The following is a 17,463-nucleotide window of genomic DNA, read 5'->3' as shown; positions in this document are numbered from 1 at the left end:
TTGACTTGCATTCTCTCTCTCCACAAATACCCTCCACCAGACTTCTTTTGGCTTTCCCAAACATTAATTTAGCTGTGTAGCCCCAAGCACCTCACTTATGCCCTGTGTTGGAAGCAGCCATGTTTCTGGTATCTCTTAGGGCTCCTGGTGGCATGCACTGAAACTCTGACAAGCTCAAGTTCAAATAGAGTTTACTGGGAACATGTGGGCTGACCTGAACCCTATAATGAACACTCCAGAATCCTCCTGTAAGGGGAAAAAACTGTAATGTGTTGCTCGGGGTCCATGAAGTCATTGAATTGAACTCCAAACCCTAGGTTTATTTCTGATTTTAATCAAAGGATTGAATAAAAAAGACTGAGAAGGATAATGATTAAATGATTATATTTAAGCCAGGGGTGGTGGTGCACGCCTTTAATCCCAGCACTCGGGAGGCAGAGGTAGAAGGATCGCTGTGAGTTCAAGGCCACCCTGAGACTACATAGTGAATTCCAGGTCAGCCTGGGATAGAGTGACAAAAAACAAAAACAAAACAACACAAAAATTTGTTATATTTATTGAGGGAAGTACAGACAAGGAAAAACACCAACGAGGCTAGAGATCCCACATGGAGGGCCTGGGAGAATTGTGGAAAGAAAAGAGAAAAAAGAAAGCTCAAAGAGCTCGTGCCTTGTGGAGAGCTAGAGGGTGTAAGAGCTCAGATGGACAGAAAAGATTAGGGGGCTCTCTTGGGCTAGGCCTGGGCTGAGCCCAGGGGAAACTCACTAGCAGCTGGAAGTTTCCAAGTGGTCAGGCAGCTCAGACAGCATACCCTCCCCTCACAAATGTATTTAGAACCTTATGGTGGTGGGCCCTGCCTTTGGGCTCAGGTGAACCAGAGGGGCAGCTGGTTGGTCAGGGCCAGAGGCTGTCTCAGGAAGAGGCTAGCCCTGACACCAAGTTCTGGAGGCTGAACTTGACATACCACAGTGTTTTCATCCTATGAAAGACCTCCTTCCCAGGAGGGGCCCAGGCTGCCTGTGGAAAAGCAAGTCTAGGGAACTAGGCAAGAGATAAGAAGTCAGAACATCTCTGATTTTCAGCAAGTACAGACTTTCCTGCCTTTTTACTTTTGGGGCCCCAGTCGCCCTAACTGCCTAGTCCCTCTCCCAGTCATGGCAGTTCTGGGACTGCTGGCAAGTGGGAGACATACAATAGTCCCACATGAGCCTCAGTAATGAAAGAACTCCACAACAATGGTGCCATCCATCCTTGTGTCACTGGTCTTATGACTCTTCTCTCTGGGAGCAAGAGAACCCTATCCAGACTCAGGGAGCACAAGCTCACTTTGCTAGAAGATTTAGCTTGATGGTTAAGAGCCTGTCTCTGAGAACAGACAGTATGGGATGAATCCTTGCTTGGCCACTTCCTGGTCACGTGACCTTGGGCAAGTGTGATGGTTAATCTTCATTGTCAACTTGACTGGGTTTAGGACACAGGACAGTTAGGACAACGATCTCCAGGAGTGTCTATGAAGGTGTTTCCAAGGAAGTTGAACTGAGAAGACCCATTTTGAATGTGGGTGGCACCATCCCATGAGCTAGAGTCCAGAACTGAATAAGAAACACTGAGGGCTGGAGAGATGGCTTAGTGGTTAAGCGCTTGCCTGTGAAGCCTAAGGACCCCGGTTTGAGGCTTGATTCCCCAGGACCCAAGTTAGGCGAATGTACAAGGGGTGCACCCATCTGGAGTTCGTTTGCAGTGGCTGGAGGCCCTGCAGCGCCCATTTTCTCTATCTGTCTTTCTCTCTCTGTCATCCTCAAATAAATGAGTAAAAAAATAAAAATTAAAAAGTAAAAAAGAGGGCTGGAGAGATGGTTTAGTGGTTAAGCGCTTGCCTGTGAAGCCTAAGGACCCTGGTTCGAGGCTCGATTCCCCAGGACCCATGATAGCCAGATGCACAAGGGGCGCACGTGTCTGGAGTTCGTTTGCAGTGGCTGGAGGCCCTCGTGTGCCCATTCTCTCTCCCTCTATCTGCCTCTTTCTCTCTCTGTCATTCTCAAATAAATAAAAATGAACAAAAAAAATTAAAAAATAAAAAAGAAACACTGAGCAGACTCCCAGGGTAAGACTCCCTGCACCTGACTGTGGACAATGTGGCCACTTCTTCATGTCCCTGTTGCTACAGCTGTAGCCCCTCTCAGTACCCTACCTTCCCAACCTCAAACTGTGAGCCACAATCAGCCCTTCCTTCCTTAAGCTGCTGTCACCAGGTATTTTGTCACAGCGGTGAGAGAAGTTACTGATGCAGCGAGTCATTCTCACTCTGGTCACCTCCACGGAGTCAGAGTACTAAATGAGAAAGTCATGGCAGTGACTGCACAGGACAATTGTGCTGCAAGACCTGTGTCAGCCCTGCACTTCTTAGGGGTGCAACAGGCCCCTGGATTGATGGTTCAACCAAGAATGTCAAATGAGAGGTCATTCTACGAAGACATCAGGAGCTATCATGGAGGGAAGGCTGAGCTGCCAGGAAGCAGTGATAGTACACCGCTACACATCACCGCCCACCAGACTGCGGACCCCACAGGGACAACTGCTGCTCCTGTTCTGTGCCCTGCTGCCTGCCGCCACCTGCACTTGAAAGGCATCTGACCACCTTGGTCTGGCTCAGTGAGTTATGGATGGGGTCAAGAATATCCAGATTCCTGGGCTGGAGAGATGGCTTAGCGGTTAAGCGCTTGCCTGTGAAGCCTAAGGACCCTGGTTCGAGGCTCAGTTCCCCAGGTCCCACGTTAGCCAGATGCACAAGGGGGCGCACGCGTCTGGAGTTCATTTGCAGAGGCTGGAAGCCCTGGCGCGCCCATTCTCTCTCTCTTCCTCTATCTGTCTTTCTCTCTGTGTCTGTCGCTCTCAAATAAATAAATAAAACATTTAAAAAAAAAAGAATATCCAGATTCCTGCCTACATCTAATCACTGCTCTGCAAGGAGGAGACACAAGAATCTGCAGGGTGAATCCACAGGACAGAAGAGGAAGAAAAACTGGGGGAACTGGTTTTCTCAAGAATGGGTGAACGTGGGAGAATACTGGGATCCAAGAGATGAACTTGCATTTGATAGAACCTGACGGTGGGCACATGATAATCGTTTTCTGGGGTGATAAAACTAATAATCTACACGAATGGCATATAGGTAGGGGCAAGTGCCTTTACGTTAGCAGGAAGGAGACAGAGAGACCATGAGTGTCTTGTCATATCACCTTGTCTCATCAGCTACACTGGTCCTGTCCCTGCCTTGGGGGTGGTTCCTGGCACCTCACCAGGATGTCTTATTCCCCCGACATATTCAATGCTGATTTGCTGAGGCTTGTGGGTGGGTGGGGCTCATGCTGGCTCTCCAAGGGATGAGCAATCACAAGGCATAGCCCTCAACCCCAGAGTTCAGATTTCTGCTGCTTATAAAATAGAGTGATCCTAGCCTTGCAGCATAGGCAATGTGAAGCAAGGGAGGTCTCATACATGGACATTTAATCTGGGGTTCCTTCTGATGTAAATGACAATATGCAGATTAAGCTGGCTTCTGTCAACAGGGGCTTTATAGGCTCACCCCAGCAGTCCAGGGGCAGATCTTGTTTCAGGGATGGCTGGCTCAACTTCAACATCAGCATTTGGTTTCTCTCCATCTCCCAACTCTCTTGCTGTACTGACCTTGTCCTCAATTTCTCCCCTCCTCCACTGTACCAATGTCTCATTGACTTAAGTTCAAATCCAGTTTTGGTGCAACTTGTATCACATAGTCAGGTAGATGGAACCTCACTGGCCCAAGTCCTGAGTCAACTAATTCATGTTCAAAGAACGCTGGTCAGCTTGGTGCTAAGTTAAACTCTCAGAGCAAGGAAGAAGCAGGAATGTAGGCAGACAGCCCCATTTACCTTGCTCACCAAAAGTATGGGAGGACTAGTTTCCCTAAAGTTACCTGGGCTATTATCAGAGAAAATGGAGCTGAGGCCGTGGCTGCTAAGATGACAGATGTACACTACCACCCGGGGAATCTTCTATAGCACGTGTATGCCATGCATCACACATTCTCTCTGCTGTGAAGTCCTGTCTCCTTGTGCAACAAGTGTCTGTGGGTGCCCGAGGAGCAGCTATTTTCCCCCCACAGTCATCTGTCTTCCTCCCGTGCACATCTGTAGCCCGTAGGACCACATTGCTCATCCGCAACAGGCTGAATCAGGGATTAGATATCTTTTTACACATTTGTTCCACGACAGCATCCGGGAGAGTGGGGGGTCATGTCATATTCATCTTGTGTCCCCCCTGGCACTTTGCCTGGTGCTCAGGGCATGGTGGATAGTCTATAAACATGCTGGCAGATGGAAGGACTGATTTATATGCCTCCACAGCTGGAGGTAGATGGTATCTTGATTTAACTACAAAACTACAGAGAGAGGAAACCTAGGTTCACCACATCATCTGAGAGATGGTAGATTGTCTCTGGAATAAACAATGCCTCTGAGGTCAAGATTCTGTCCTCTCTGCGTCCCAGCCTCAGCGGCTGGTGTGAATTTATATTTATAAAGCATCTGGCGAAGGGCCAAGGAATCCTTGTGTTAGTGGCTCCCTTCCTCTGGGGAGATCAAACTTAGACCCAGGCTACCTGTGATGGGGACAGAGAGGTAGAGGAGCCCTCAGGTTCCCCGGGTAGGACTGCGCCCTGGCTCTCTCTGTCCTCCTGGGATCCGGTCTCCTTCCCATCCTCACTGGCCACTGGACAGCCCAGCAAAGAGAACTGGGAGACAGGAAGGGACGAGAAAAAGCAGTCAGAAAAGACACCCTCAGTTTGGAGATTCAAGCTGCATCCCTCCCGGGAAGCCTCAGTGGCTCGGGTGTCAGAACCCCCCTGCAAGCCGCCCTGGACCACAGGATTCGTCCCTTTGTCACTCATCGTCACAGGCTGTCCTCAGGAAGGTCCAGCGACTGCTCCACGGCAGGGAGTTACCAAGAGCCAAACTCAGGAGGGAAGGCATCAAGGGGAGGCGTGCTGGGAAGCAGAGTGTAAATTAAAGGGGGGTCTGAGGGCGCTGGGTGGCGCGGAAGGAGCGGGCCCAGGGCCAGGAAGGGGACGGAAAAGTAGCCCCGCGGGAGGCAGAGGTAGGAGGATCCCCGTGAGTTCGAGGCCAGCCTGAGACTAGAATGAAGTCCAGGTCAGCCTGGGCTACAGTGAGACCCTAACTTGAAAAACAAACAAAAAGAAAGAAAGAAAGAAAGTCCTCGCGAGAGAGGGACGGAGCGCGTAGCTCGAGCCGCCAGCAGCGCCGGCAGCCGGGGGCGGGGCCTGCGGCGCGCGGGGCTCGAGGCCACGCCCACGTCACGCCCAGGCCACGCCCCCGGGCCCGGAAGCGAAAGCCTGTCCGCCTCTTCCCAGCCGGGGTCACGGCCGGGCGGGCGGGCGGGATCGGGGTCTGGGCAGCCTGCTGGGCCTCGGCGGCCTGGGCAGCCCGGGCCAGCGAGTGCCATGTCCTCGTCCCGGAACCTGCGCACCGCGCTCATTTTCGGCGGCTTCGTCTCCCTGATCGGCGCCGCCTTCTACCCCATCTACTTCCGGCCCTTAATGAGGCTGGAGGAATACCGTGAGTGACCTCTGACCCCGCGCGGTTCCCGGCTCCCCAGTAACCACCCACCCCCACCCCTACCCCTCACCCCGTCATTTCCAGGGGTGCTCGCCCGGGGCAGCTTCGTGACCTTGGACAGGTGTCCCCACTTCTGACCTTCAGCGTTCGGGCCTATAAATAAATACCCATGACTCTATTCTCAGTAAAATGGAAGCCTCCTGTGTATATAAAGCAATATGCACATAGTAGGGCGACACCAAGTACTACCTTACAAATAGTAAACATATATTAAATGCTTAACATGTGTCAGGTTGGACATATACTGCAGAGGTTACCCATTTTACAGATGGGACACCAAGAATCAGAGAGGTTGTATAGCTAGCTCAAGGTTACACAGCTAGTAAGTGGTGAGGCACATACTCCAACCCAGGCCCCTCTGAACCCCCAGGCTAACAACAATGATGCAGGGGGAGGCCTGTTGACCCCTGATGGGGTTTTTCTGGCTCCCTTTCCACTCCCAGAAATGTGTGAGCGGAAGTACTTAAAACCTAAACGGTAAATCTGGGTTTTTGAATTTTTTGTCCTCAAATCCTTCCCCCCCCCCCCCAATTCGGTTGGTTTCCCTTCATTTTAAACCGGCTGGTCACATGACAGTGGTGAATATCCCGGGAGTAATTTTCTTCCTTAATCATTCACGTCCTACCATTCTAAAAGGCAAACTCTCCTTCCAGGAGACCTATTCCTCAGCAAGGATTAGCACTTTGATGCATCTGAAGCCATCTGTCAGAGAGAAAATATTGGGCATTAGAGGCTCATTTTGTTCTCCAGGAAACCTGAATCATCTTGAAGATGGAAGAGGGCCAGCCCAGCCCCTGGGGAATATTTCCCGAGGCTGAGGCTTGGTGATCTGAAGTTGAGGCTCCATGTAAATGTTCTACCCATTACAAATGCTGCGACATTTGAGAGTTTACACATGGCTTTCCTAGTAGCATTGTCAGGCAAGGCAGAGGTGGCCTTGTTTCTTCCTTCCTACCCATCTGCATGCGCGGTTCATGAAGGGGACATGGGCTGTGTGAAGTCCTGTCTGTCTACTTCCAGTTTTCCCCACTTACTGAATCCCTGCTCCAGGCTATGTTATTACAGCTTCCAGAGCTGGACTTGGGACATTAGGAACTTTCCAACTATGACGATTTAACCAAGGGTGGCATTGTCTTCGAGAGACATTTATCCCTATCTGGAGATGTTTTATTTGCTTGTCACAACTAAAGGAGAGAAGGGGAAATGAGTATGCTTCTGCTACGTCCTGGGTAGAATCCAAGATAAAAATTTCTGCAGTGGGGCTGGCTTAGTGGTTAAAGTGCTTGCTGCAAAGCCAAAGGGCCCAGGTTCAATTCCCCAGGACCCACGTAAGCCAGAGGCACAGGTGGCGCATGTGTCTGGAGTTTGTTTTCAGTGGCTGGAGGCCCTGGTGAACCTATTCTCTATTTGCCCTCCCCCAACAAATAAAATAAAAACTAAAAAAAAAACCCAAAAAACAAAAAAGTCTTTGCAGTGCATAGGACAGCCACCCAGACAAAGACCCGCCCAGAACCAAATGGGAAGGGTGCCTGGATTGCAAAACCTGCTCTTCATCATGCTGGGGAATCCTACGTGTGTTTGAGGGACACTCCCCAGTCTTTGGCTGGCTGAGTTGCCTGTGATGAGCGTTTTGCAGGGGTGACCACGATAGCTGTGCTTTTAGCTTTAACGCAGTCTGTGCTCACCTTTCGGCTTCCATCTTGATGAATTTGGCCAACCCTTACCTGAAAGGCATGACTGATTCTTTACACAAGGAAAATAATACTGAACAGCTCATTTTTATTCCAAGGTGTGTTTGGTACCCTTTTAAGCCATTTAGTGCTCAAAATAATCCTCCGGCCATTCCTTATTCACCCATTTCACACATGGCCACTCTGAGGCTTGCATCACTGATGATGCGTGCCATGGACCTACAACAGAGGAGTCACAGATCTGAGACTTAGGCCAGCGCCCTTAATCCCTAACCCATTATACATGATACTACCACCCCGGGGGTTAAGAAAAGGGGGTGAAGAGCCAGGTGTGGTGGTACACACCTTTAATCCCAGCAGAGGTAGGAGGATTGCTGTGAGTTCGAGGCCAGCCTCAGACTACTTAGTGAATTCCAGGTTAGCCTGGGCAAGAGTGAGACCCTACCTCAAAAAGCCAAAAGAGGAAAGAAAAAAAAGGTGTGTGGGGGGAGTGAGCAGCTGGAGGTCCTACTATTTTACTAGATAAATGACCTTAAGGCAGCCCTGCTTGTTTCCCTAACTGTAACGTTGGCGTTTATCAGACTGACTTTACTGGGTTTGGGGGAATCTGATGAGGGAAGGGTTGTACAATTTCACAAAAGCTGTTTAAAAATTAGGGCAGGAGTGTGAGATGTAGATTTTAGCAGGTTCTCGTACTGGAGCCGGCTGACCTGGCAGTAAACAGTGTACGGGCACCTGAGTGTGAGCCAACCTATTTGGATGAACTGTTCATTTTTGGGTATTCAGCCAGTGTTCTTTGCTTTCGTTGTATTTAACACCTGGATTTTAGTTGTCAGTCTGTTCCTGACACAGTGTTAGATATGGAGCATGTCACCAAACAAGATGGCCTCGGCACTTATTTATTTATTTTTTGGCTGGTGTATGTGGTATATGTATGTATGTACAGATGTGTGTGCCCGTGCACACGTGTGGGAAGGCCAGAGAGAATGTCTGTGGCCTCCTGTATTGCTCTTTCACATGTTTCCTTGGCAGCTAGAGCTGCCAAAGTTTTGGTCAGACTAGCTAACTGGTTACCTCCAGTGATTCTTCAGTCTCTCCAGTCTCCCTCAGGGCTGGGTTATAGGTTTTTTAAAGAGAGAGAGAGAGAGAGAGAGAGAGAGAGAGAGGAAGAGGGAGGGAGGGAGGGAGGGAGGGAGGGAAGGAGGAGAAGGAGGAGGAGGAGAGGGAGGGAGGGAGGGAGAGAATTGGTGCACCAGGGCTTCCTGCCACTGCAGTTGAACTCCAGATGTGTGTATTACCTCGTGCACATGTGTGAACTTGTGCGCTTGTGCCACCTTAACCACTAAGCCATCCCTTCAGCCCCCCATCCTTGGCTGAAGCAAACCCCCAGTTCAACACGACACTCTTCATGACACTTTTCTCACCCTGTCCTAGCTACACGTGCCTCACCTGTTCTAGTCCCCCCTTGTTTGTCCCGCTCCCCAGGCACACCCCTATCCTTTACACACAGTCACCAGCTCTTTACCTTTACCCACACCCGTCCCTTTTGCTTTTTGGGGGGTTCAGTTTTCTTCTTTCTTATATTTATTTACTTATTTTGGTTTTTTAAGGAAGGGTCTCACTCTAGCCCAGGCTGACCTGGAATTCACTATGTGGCCTCGAACTCATGGCGATCCTCCTACCTCTGCCTCCTGAGTGCTGGGACTAAAGGCGTGCGCCACTGCACCCAGCTGTTTTCTTTCTGAAACAGCTGTTTTGTTTGTTGGGAAAGATACAACCTGACACAACCTCCAGGCCTTTGGCCACTGTCCTGATACTGTTCTTCAAACTTGATCACCGGGCTTGGCTTCTTGATTAAACTGTGGCCGTAACCACAGCTGTCCTCAGAGTTCAGGCAGCGGAGGCCTAGAGAAAGCAAGGGGTTCAGATGCATGGCATGCAGCCCCACTCTCTCCATAGGAAGAAGGGGCAAGTCTGGAGGACAGATACAGGAAGGCTGCTTCTGTTGCCCTTTTCAAGAAATATCTGGCCTGTTGTAGAGTGGGCCTGTGGGAAATAGTAAACAGCAGGGATTTGTGGCTGATGAGCCTCGAGGGCAAGGGAGCCCCAAGACTCCAGCACCCCGGGAGGTGGTGTTGCTAGTGACCAGTTGGCTGGCAGACCTTCGTGGAAATGAAGAACTGTGTTCCCACTAATTATGGCATTGTTCCTTTTGCACAGTCACCAAAGTTCCTTTGTTAGGCCACCATGGCAAATGTTTGCCCTGTGGCCCGGATGGAAATGATGGCAGGGTCATCTGCACTTTACCAAGGCTTTATAATGGCAAAGAATCCAGCACAATCTGAAATAGCCATGGTTGAACCTTGGTTTCTGGAAATGGAATTTTGTTTCAGCAGCAGGCAGCTGTAAGTTTATGCGTTGTCCTCAAGGCATCTGTGGAGTGTTCAAAACAGCTGGTGCTAGCGTGCAGGGGTGTGGCTGGTTGCTTCGCTCAGAGCAGCTAAGACAGGGAAGGGTCTAAAGTCTGTCAGAGAGCTGACTCTCTTTATCACCCCATTGCCCACATTGAGTTATTTGTAATAATAATGATAATAAACATGAGGTGGAGTGCCTACAATAAGGACTTTCCATGAATACAAATAGTGATTTCACCATATTTGACTTTGATAATGCTTACCACCTGCCCAGCAACACAGGGCGCGGTGGTTCTCATCTGTCTCACAGTCTGACTTTCCCTCCCTGAAACACTCCTCTCCTCCAGCACTCCTGCTTGCTCTCTTGTTCCTGCCTTTCAGCTACATCTGAGCCTCTCTGGTTATCTCTTCCCTCTGACCAGCCTGGGTCTATTTGTATTCCTTAGGGTTTGGACATACCAAGGGGAAGGCCACAGTTTCTGGAACGGCTAGGCAGGAGCACAGGCCATGTAAAGCCACAGCGACATGTCATTTCAGGTCCTTCCTAGGGCCATCCTGGGTGTGGGGCTGTGGAGACAGGTGGGTTTGAGGAGCCTCACTGGAATAAGCCTACAGGCAGCAGGAAAGCGAAAGAAGGCTGCTTGTTAGAGCAGAGCTAAAGACATCTTCCGATCTTCAGTGACTGCTGAGCAGGTGGGCCACGGTGACAAGCTTGTTTTAGTGGACCTCATCTTGGCATCTGTTTGACATGCAGCTCACGCTGACTCAAGGCTTAACTTAAGGTGGAGTACAAGTCCCTTTCCCTGCATGACAGCTCGAGTCCTGCCTTGAGGAGGTGGCAAGTTAGCTCTGAGAGTCAGTGAGCGAAAACCAGGAGTTGGATAGTTTTTCTGGGCTTCTAGAGGGAGCCCAGATGTTGCTTTTCCCTTCATCCTGTCGCCACAGTGTGGGCTGTGACTAGAAGCCTAATGTGTCCTTGTACTCTGCGACCTGATGGTGATTCTGAGTATGGCTTGGGAACCACAACAGCTCGTGTTTTAGGCATTGAGGTCCACTGGTGAAATGGGATAGAATTAGGTCACTTATGTGATTTTGGTCATTTGCAGGTTTAATTAGATGTGCAGAAACATAAAATCATAGGGTCTTGCCGGAAGGGCTTAGCCAGTTAGGTAACTTGTTCAATGCCACCCAGCACGTTAATTGCTTGGAGACACAAAACACTGACTCCTGACCTTGTCTGCTTAATGCCCTACTACCAAGCCTTGAAGACATCAAAGAACGCTTGAGAAGCCGTGGGGTGAAAGTTCGTGGGCAGGCCAGAGGACTTCCATTCTCCCGCTGCTCAGCCGCATTGTGTACTTTTCGCTGCCCCTCACCTCCAGTGCTGCATATCTGTTAGAAGGAGGTTCTGAGAAATCACTTAATGAGGGAATAATTCTTCCCCTGTAAGGACAATTTCCCTGACACATGCCAGGTGTTTAGAATATGCTTTTCATCCCAGTCGCTTGGGAAGTGAACGAAACGCAGAGCCGGCTGAAGTCTTGTTTTCGGACTGGCCCTGCAGAGCCCTCTGGATTCGCACAGGCTCTGACGAGTAAACAGAAGTGTTTACAGTGCTAGGCGTGCGTGCGTGTGTGCGTGAGGGAAGTGACCATTTGGTTCCTTCAGCTGACTGGGTCACGTGCGCACTGGTGGTGGCATGCTGCCTCGGCTGCTGTTTCACACTTATGCCACCGATGATCTCTTGTCCTCTGCTTCACACTTGCTGCTTGGCTGCACTCGGCCTCTGCTTTCCTCTTCTCACCATGCGGCATGGTGTCTCTTCACCTCTGCTTCGCACGTGCCACCAGGGCAGTGTGGCTCCCCTCAGCCGCTGGTTTGCACCCATTGCCACTGTTGGGTCTCCTTCATACAGCTGGTTCACACTTGCTGATTGGTTCCCCACAGCGCATGGCTGCCACCTGCTCTTCTGTCTGGTTGCTCACCCTCAGCCAGCTGGTTCACACTCGTGGTCAGGACCACGTGGCTTTCCTCAGCCACTGTTTCACACCCGTCAGTGTCACATCCATTTGGTCCTGGTCACTCACTGCTGTCTTCTTGCTATTTGTTCCCCACAGCCTGCGGCTTACACTTGCTTTTATACCCTTTGGTACCCCTCAGTCACTGCTTCACAGTCACTCTTCGGGTCCCCTTGGCCACCTAGCTCAGTTGCCGTCATGACCATTAAGTTCCCCTTGGCTTCTGGTTCCAGCCTGCCACCAGTGCCCACCCAGTTCCAGCTCCTCTTAGGCAGATGGCAGGACCTAGACAGCGGCAGCAAAACAGGGGCACCATGGGAGTATTTGCTGTGGTATTTTGAATGGCTGTCCCCCAATAGGAGCTCAGCTGCCTAGCCAGAGGAGGGGTCACTGTGGGCAGATCCTGCCATCCAGCCCTCAGATGTTCCTGGGGGCGGGCCTGAATTCCAGCCTAAGGTGTGCAGCTTGCCTGGGGCTCCCTGGGGGTGCCTGCTTGTGGTGTCTCTGCGTGGACTGTAAAAATGGACCAGCTTCTTCCACCATTATGGAACTTGCCCTGGATCTGTAAGCTTCAATTAATCCCTTCCTCCCACAAACCATGCCTGGCCTGGATGTTCATCCCAGCAACGTGAAGCTGACTATGACACTTAAAAAGTTTGTTTGGGCCGGGCATGGTTGCCCATGCCTTTAATCCCAGCACTTGGGAGGCAGAGGTAGAAGGATCACCGTGAGTTCAAGGCCACCCTGAGACTCCATAGTGAATTCCGGGTCAGCCTGAGCTAGCGTGAGACCCTACCTCAAAAAACCAAAATAATAATAATAATAATAATAATGATGTTTGTTTGGTGTTTTAAACACAGTGAATATTTTGGAGGAATCATCATGTAACAGTCACACTGCTGTTGAACTTTATCTGCATATTTTGCACATGCAGTTTTGTAATAAGAAAAAATCTAAACTGACAGAAAAGATTGAAGAGTACAAAAAACTCCGTGTATATCTCTCACCTATATTTACCACTTAACATTTTGCCCCAATTGCTTTCTTTCTCCATAGATAGCATATACACACACTTGTATTGCAATTATCACTGGGATCCCGCTGATCCATTTAAGCCTGTAGTTACAAGGACATTCTCTTATCTAATCACAGTGCGGTTGTCCAAGCCAGGAACTTTAATATTGACAGACGGCTTTTATCCAATACGTAAGCTATATGCACAATTTGCCATTTGTCCCAATTAATTCCAGTTGCGAGTTGCTTTATTTCAGCTGTTGTTGGCAGAGGTGGGGGCGGTAGATTCCGGAGGTCCTCTTTAGCACCGGCTTTTCTCTGCTTATTTCTGAGGTCTTCCTGTCGGTTGGCTGGCCCTCCACTAGTGCCCCCTCACCAACGCTCTAGGAGCCCAGACGAGCGTGCGCCGCATGTGTGTAGCCGTGTCAAGTACAGTGACAGGTCACACTAGATCTACTCCCTAGTGCAGACGCATGCTATGAGGATACGTTTTCATTTTCAAAGACTTAAACTTGTTAGGTGGATTCTTTCACTACCATACCCAGATCAGCCCGCCCGCATGTATAAACAACTTTAATAATAGATCTTGGCCCTTTGGAGAGGGTGGGGACATTTTGCAATTCAAAGTCCGCATGGAACCTCTCTGCCTTAGCACCAGGGGGCAGAGTTGGGCTTGCTGGGACACTGGAGTGGACATTTTAAACCATGCCTTACGGTCGAGTTTCAGTCCATTCACCCCCTATGGAAACATGCTCATGACTGAAGTCAGCAGTTAATTTGTTCACGCAGTGAAACACTGGCTTCTCTTCTATCGTGCCCCTTTCCTCAGGCTGATAAACATTCTCTCTCTCCAGTAGTGGCAACATAGAAACTACATCACGGTGTGCCTGCTCAGTCCTGAGAGTCTGCCTCCTCTCTTCCTGGTAGCATGTTTGGATGAAGGGGCTGAGTGTGCTATCATGCTTTTACTAAGGTTGCTTTGGCCTGAGAGTGTTTATAAAACAATAATGGATTGAAAAACCAGGATGTAGATAGGATGCACATACCTGGTTCCTAACAATGGTATAACTCGATAGGAGTTGGTTTAAATTGCCTCTCTGGGCCTGACTGGAGAGGTGGTTGTGTTGGGATGAGGATTATGAAGGGATTATGGTCTATTTAAAACAAAGCTCTGGCCTCCCTCCAGCCTCATTAGCAATTAGCAGGAGAGTGGGAGGCAGGATTCCTTCCTTGTACTTGGTTCTCCACTGCTCACCGAGGTTAGAGCACATTAGGCATTCTGTCCCTGCCACCCACACCTGGCAGCCTGCCAGTGTCTTTGGCTTTGCAGTAGTAGCTGTTTCCTCAAGAGAGTATTTGGTGTACTACAATGACTGAGTTGCTTACATCCAAATATCTAGAATGGTTCTGACAATTACTTTTCAAAACTCATCTCTTCCTCTTTCATAATCACAGAGACCTTTTAGGTGTAGAAAATTCTGTTTATTTTTGTTCCTGGCAAAACTGATGACAGTGGGTCTTTTACTAGCTGGCATTTCCTAAGAGCGCGTTTGAGAGATCCATGCTCAGAGATCTCCACGTTGGCAGCATGGTAGGACTGGGGCCAACGGAATAGAATGTCTTGGGAAAGGAGAGTGCCTTTGTGCTGAGTTTCAGAAACCCAGTGACCCATCGTGACGCCGTCATCATCCACTCGAGCTGGAGGAAGCCTTTCAGCATAGCTGTGTCTGGCCAGGGATCCTTTCAGGAAGACTCTTTGAGACCATCGGGCTGTTGGCTCATCGGCCTCCCTGTGCTTTGTCTTTTCACTGCCCCCTTAGCATTGTATATCAGGTTCCCATAATCCTATCACCCAGTGATTTATTTTCCAAAGCAAAAGTTAACATTGATAAACCGATCAAGCCAGTCGATTAGGATTGACTTTCTGTCACATCGCTGGAGAAGCAGGTTCAGTGAGTATCAAGAGTTAGCAAAACCCTCTTCCTTGTACCTTCATGCCTGTGGAACTTTATGAGAATCCAGAGGCCAAAATGAAATCGCCCAGTGTTAACTAAGTGCTAAATGTGGCTTTAAAGAAACACTGTCAGTCTGATTAAAACAAGGGTCTGATTATAACATTTAATTACTATAATTTTGTGGCATGAATCCTTTGACTCTAAGTCTTCTAAAAAGCTGCCATTCGTCAAGACACTTAAAATAATAAGTCTTTGTTGTCACAGGCCTTGGATTTATTCTAAACCACTTAGAAAGACGTGTCAGAGTGCTTGAAGCCCACAGTCATAAAATGCTCAATTTCTCTTGGCCCCTGCCTGTTGGACATCTCCAAAGAGACTGGTGGAGTTGCTGGAGCTACGACGCGCTTGCTAATTGGCACAGCACCTGCAATCAATTAGGGAAGCTTCAATTATCCAAACCAAAGCCACCCACCCAAAGATTAATTTTCTGCTCTATTTCCTATCAAAAAACATAGCATATTTAGCTCCAAGTCCAGTCCTTCCGTGGAGTGAATTTTTGACATATAAACGACGTCATTTTCTTGTTCATTGTACTTGTCCCTTCATTTCCACAGGCATCCGCTTCTCATAACACGCCCACCAGGTCTTTAGAATTTTTTTTTTTTTTTTCTGTTGTGTTGTTGCCGTTCCAAAATGCTGAGATCACAGGAAAAAAGATGTTAGCTGGGAGCTTTTCTTTTGAAGTACAGCTTGATTCATTTTATTGAAAATGCTCAATCTTTGTATTTTATTTTTGAGTTTTTTATTTATCTGTGCACATGCATGGATGTGTGTATGGGTACGCCAATGTCTCTTGTCATTGTCAGTGATGCCCTGACTGGCTTTACAGGGGTGGCTGGGGAATTGAACTCTGGTGGTAGGCTTTGCAAGCAGACACCTTTAACCACTGAGCCGTCTCCCCATCCCCACTCAACCTTTTTACATTGTAGCATGTAGCTTCCACAGCCTACAAGCTTTGAGCGGTGCTAGTTCTGAATGCGATCACATTTTGAAATATCATTCATCATGGGCCCTTATAAATAGATCCCTCCCCTTGTAAAGAGTAATTGTTCTGTTTTGTGTCTCAGAGAAGGAGCAAGCCGTAAACCGGGCTGGTATTGTGCAAGAAGACGTGCAACCACCAGGTAAACTTAAAAATCCCCACAATGTGATCTCACCTGTGTTCCTGTGGTGTCCTGCTCATGCACTGGCTTTGCTGTGGGGAGAACAGTTCTTCACTTGAACTTGATTTTGCTGGTAATTTTAGCAACAGCTGTCCGTTTTCTAGGGACTGTCCAAGACTCTTGCAGTTGATAAGTGGGATAGAATGTAATATAAGTGTGCAATTAAAATGTGGATAACTGTTTTGCAGACTTATTTACCAAGCACCTATTTAAGTACTGCCTCAATGGGAAAATAGCATTTATGTGAGAGCGGTTTTCATTGCTGTGGGGTTGAGTTTCACACACAAGTCCCCAAACCTCCCCTGAGGACTGCATGGGTTGTCGCTTTAAGATGATCTCAGTTGCAGAGTTTGAGAGGTTTCCAACTTATTAACCAAAACTCCTGTAGTTGGTGGCAGCATTCTTACATGTTTATTTACTAGGCCAGACACATCTCTCTATTATGGGATAACATCTGAGCCACTGCAGTCCCTAGGGCTCCATGGCCTCTTTGCACACCATCCCGGGCTTCCGCAACCCCTGCCGTCGGCTCTTCCACATGGCAACTGCATGGCTGCGTTTCGGGGTCATGTTTGTTAGGAACTGAGTGATGTGCCGGCACATTTAACCCTGGATCCTGGTGTTTCTTCATGTTTCTTTCCATAGGGTTAAAAGTGTGGTCTGATCCATTTGGCAGGAAATGAGGCTGTCACCAAGTCTGATGATGACAGCAGACATCTTCATGCTTCTGTCTGAAGTGAGGGCACACACTGGGAGGCTGGCTGAGGGGAAGCGCGGTGCCATCGGTAAAGGACTCTGCACAGGACTGCTGCTTCCCTCTTCAGCATCGAAGAACCCCAAGCAGCTGACACCGTCAGGAAGGGCCCATGGTGTGGTTGGCTTTCCACCAATGGAGATGGCGTGCAGGAGATCTGCTTCTTATTCAGTCTTTATCACTTCCGAGCTGTGACATGAAATAAGCCACCAGTGGGCTTAAGAAGGTCCACACCTGTTTTGTCACCTTCCAAATAGATCTCAGTGAAACCTGCTAAGCTGAGCTACCTCCTGGGGTACTTTGAAAACGTTCTATTTGATAAAGCTCTTTGACAACAAGGTAACCTGGTGCTGTTATAAGAATGCACAGTTCACCTTCCTCATTTCCTGTGGAAGACTGCTCCATGATGGCAAATCGAACTAGATCAGTGTCCATGCATAGTAGAAGTCAGTGGTGAATGAATAGCAGGGAGACTTGATAATAAAATGATTTCTGATTACACTGCTGTCACGTATTGTTTTTTTAATAAATTGTTTTGTAAACTAAATTGTAACACTGAAAAGTATTGTTTCATTAGATTATATGTGATTTGTAGAACATCTGTTTGTGTGTTTAAATAGTTTAAAGGTAAATAGCATGGATTTTAAACAATTTTGTTTTATTTAATTTTCTGGTGTTTTGAGGTAGGGTTTCACTCTAGTCCAGGCTGACCTGGAATTCAG

General features: G+C 48.7%; 1 protein-coding gene across 1 annotated transcript; it reads left to right on the top strand.

Moving 5' to 3' along the window:
- Nucleotides 1-5,430: 5,430 nt before the first annotated feature.
- On the top strand, nt 5,431-17,240 carry Smim20 (small integral membrane protein 20). The gene is made up of 3 exons (XM_004656097.2): nt 5,431-5,612; nt 15,892-15,948; nt 16,633-17,240. Exons 1-3 carry the CDS (start codon nt 5,498-5,500, stop codon nt 16,668-16,670), a joined length of 210 nt encoding a protein of 69 aa, XP_004656154.1. The 5' UTR covers nt 5,431-5,497; the 3' UTR covers nt 16,671-17,240.
- Nucleotides 17,241-17,463: the final 223 nt, after the last annotated feature.

This window comes from Jaculus jaculus, chromosome 11 (genome assembly GCF_020740685.1).
Source record: "Jaculus jaculus isolate mJacJac1 chromosome 11, mJacJac1.mat.Y.cur, whole genome shotgun sequence".
In the NCBI taxonomy this organism is placed as follows: domain Eukaryota; kingdom Metazoa; phylum Chordata; class Mammalia; order Rodentia; family Dipodidae; genus Jaculus; species Jaculus jaculus.
The sequence above is the reverse complement of the archived record's forward strand: the minus strand, read 5'-3'. Positions and strand labels throughout refer to the sequence as shown.

What these genes read in the sequence shown, in the direction of transcription:
- Smim20 (XM_004656097.2), top strand. Translation starts at nt 5,498, where the DNA reads ATGTCCTCGTCCCGGAACCTGCGCACCGCGCTCATTTTCGGCGGCTTC. An exon ending in AATGAGGCTGGAGGAATACC is followed by an intron (nt 5,613 to 15,891) that starts GTGAGTGACCTC and finishes TTTGTGTCTCAG; the next exon opens with AGAAGGAGCAAGCCGTAAAC. An exon ending in AGAAGACGTGCAACCACCAG is followed by an intron (nt 15,949 to 16,632) that starts GTAAACTTAAAA and finishes TTCTTTCCATAG; the next exon opens with GGTTAAAAGTGTGGTCTGAT.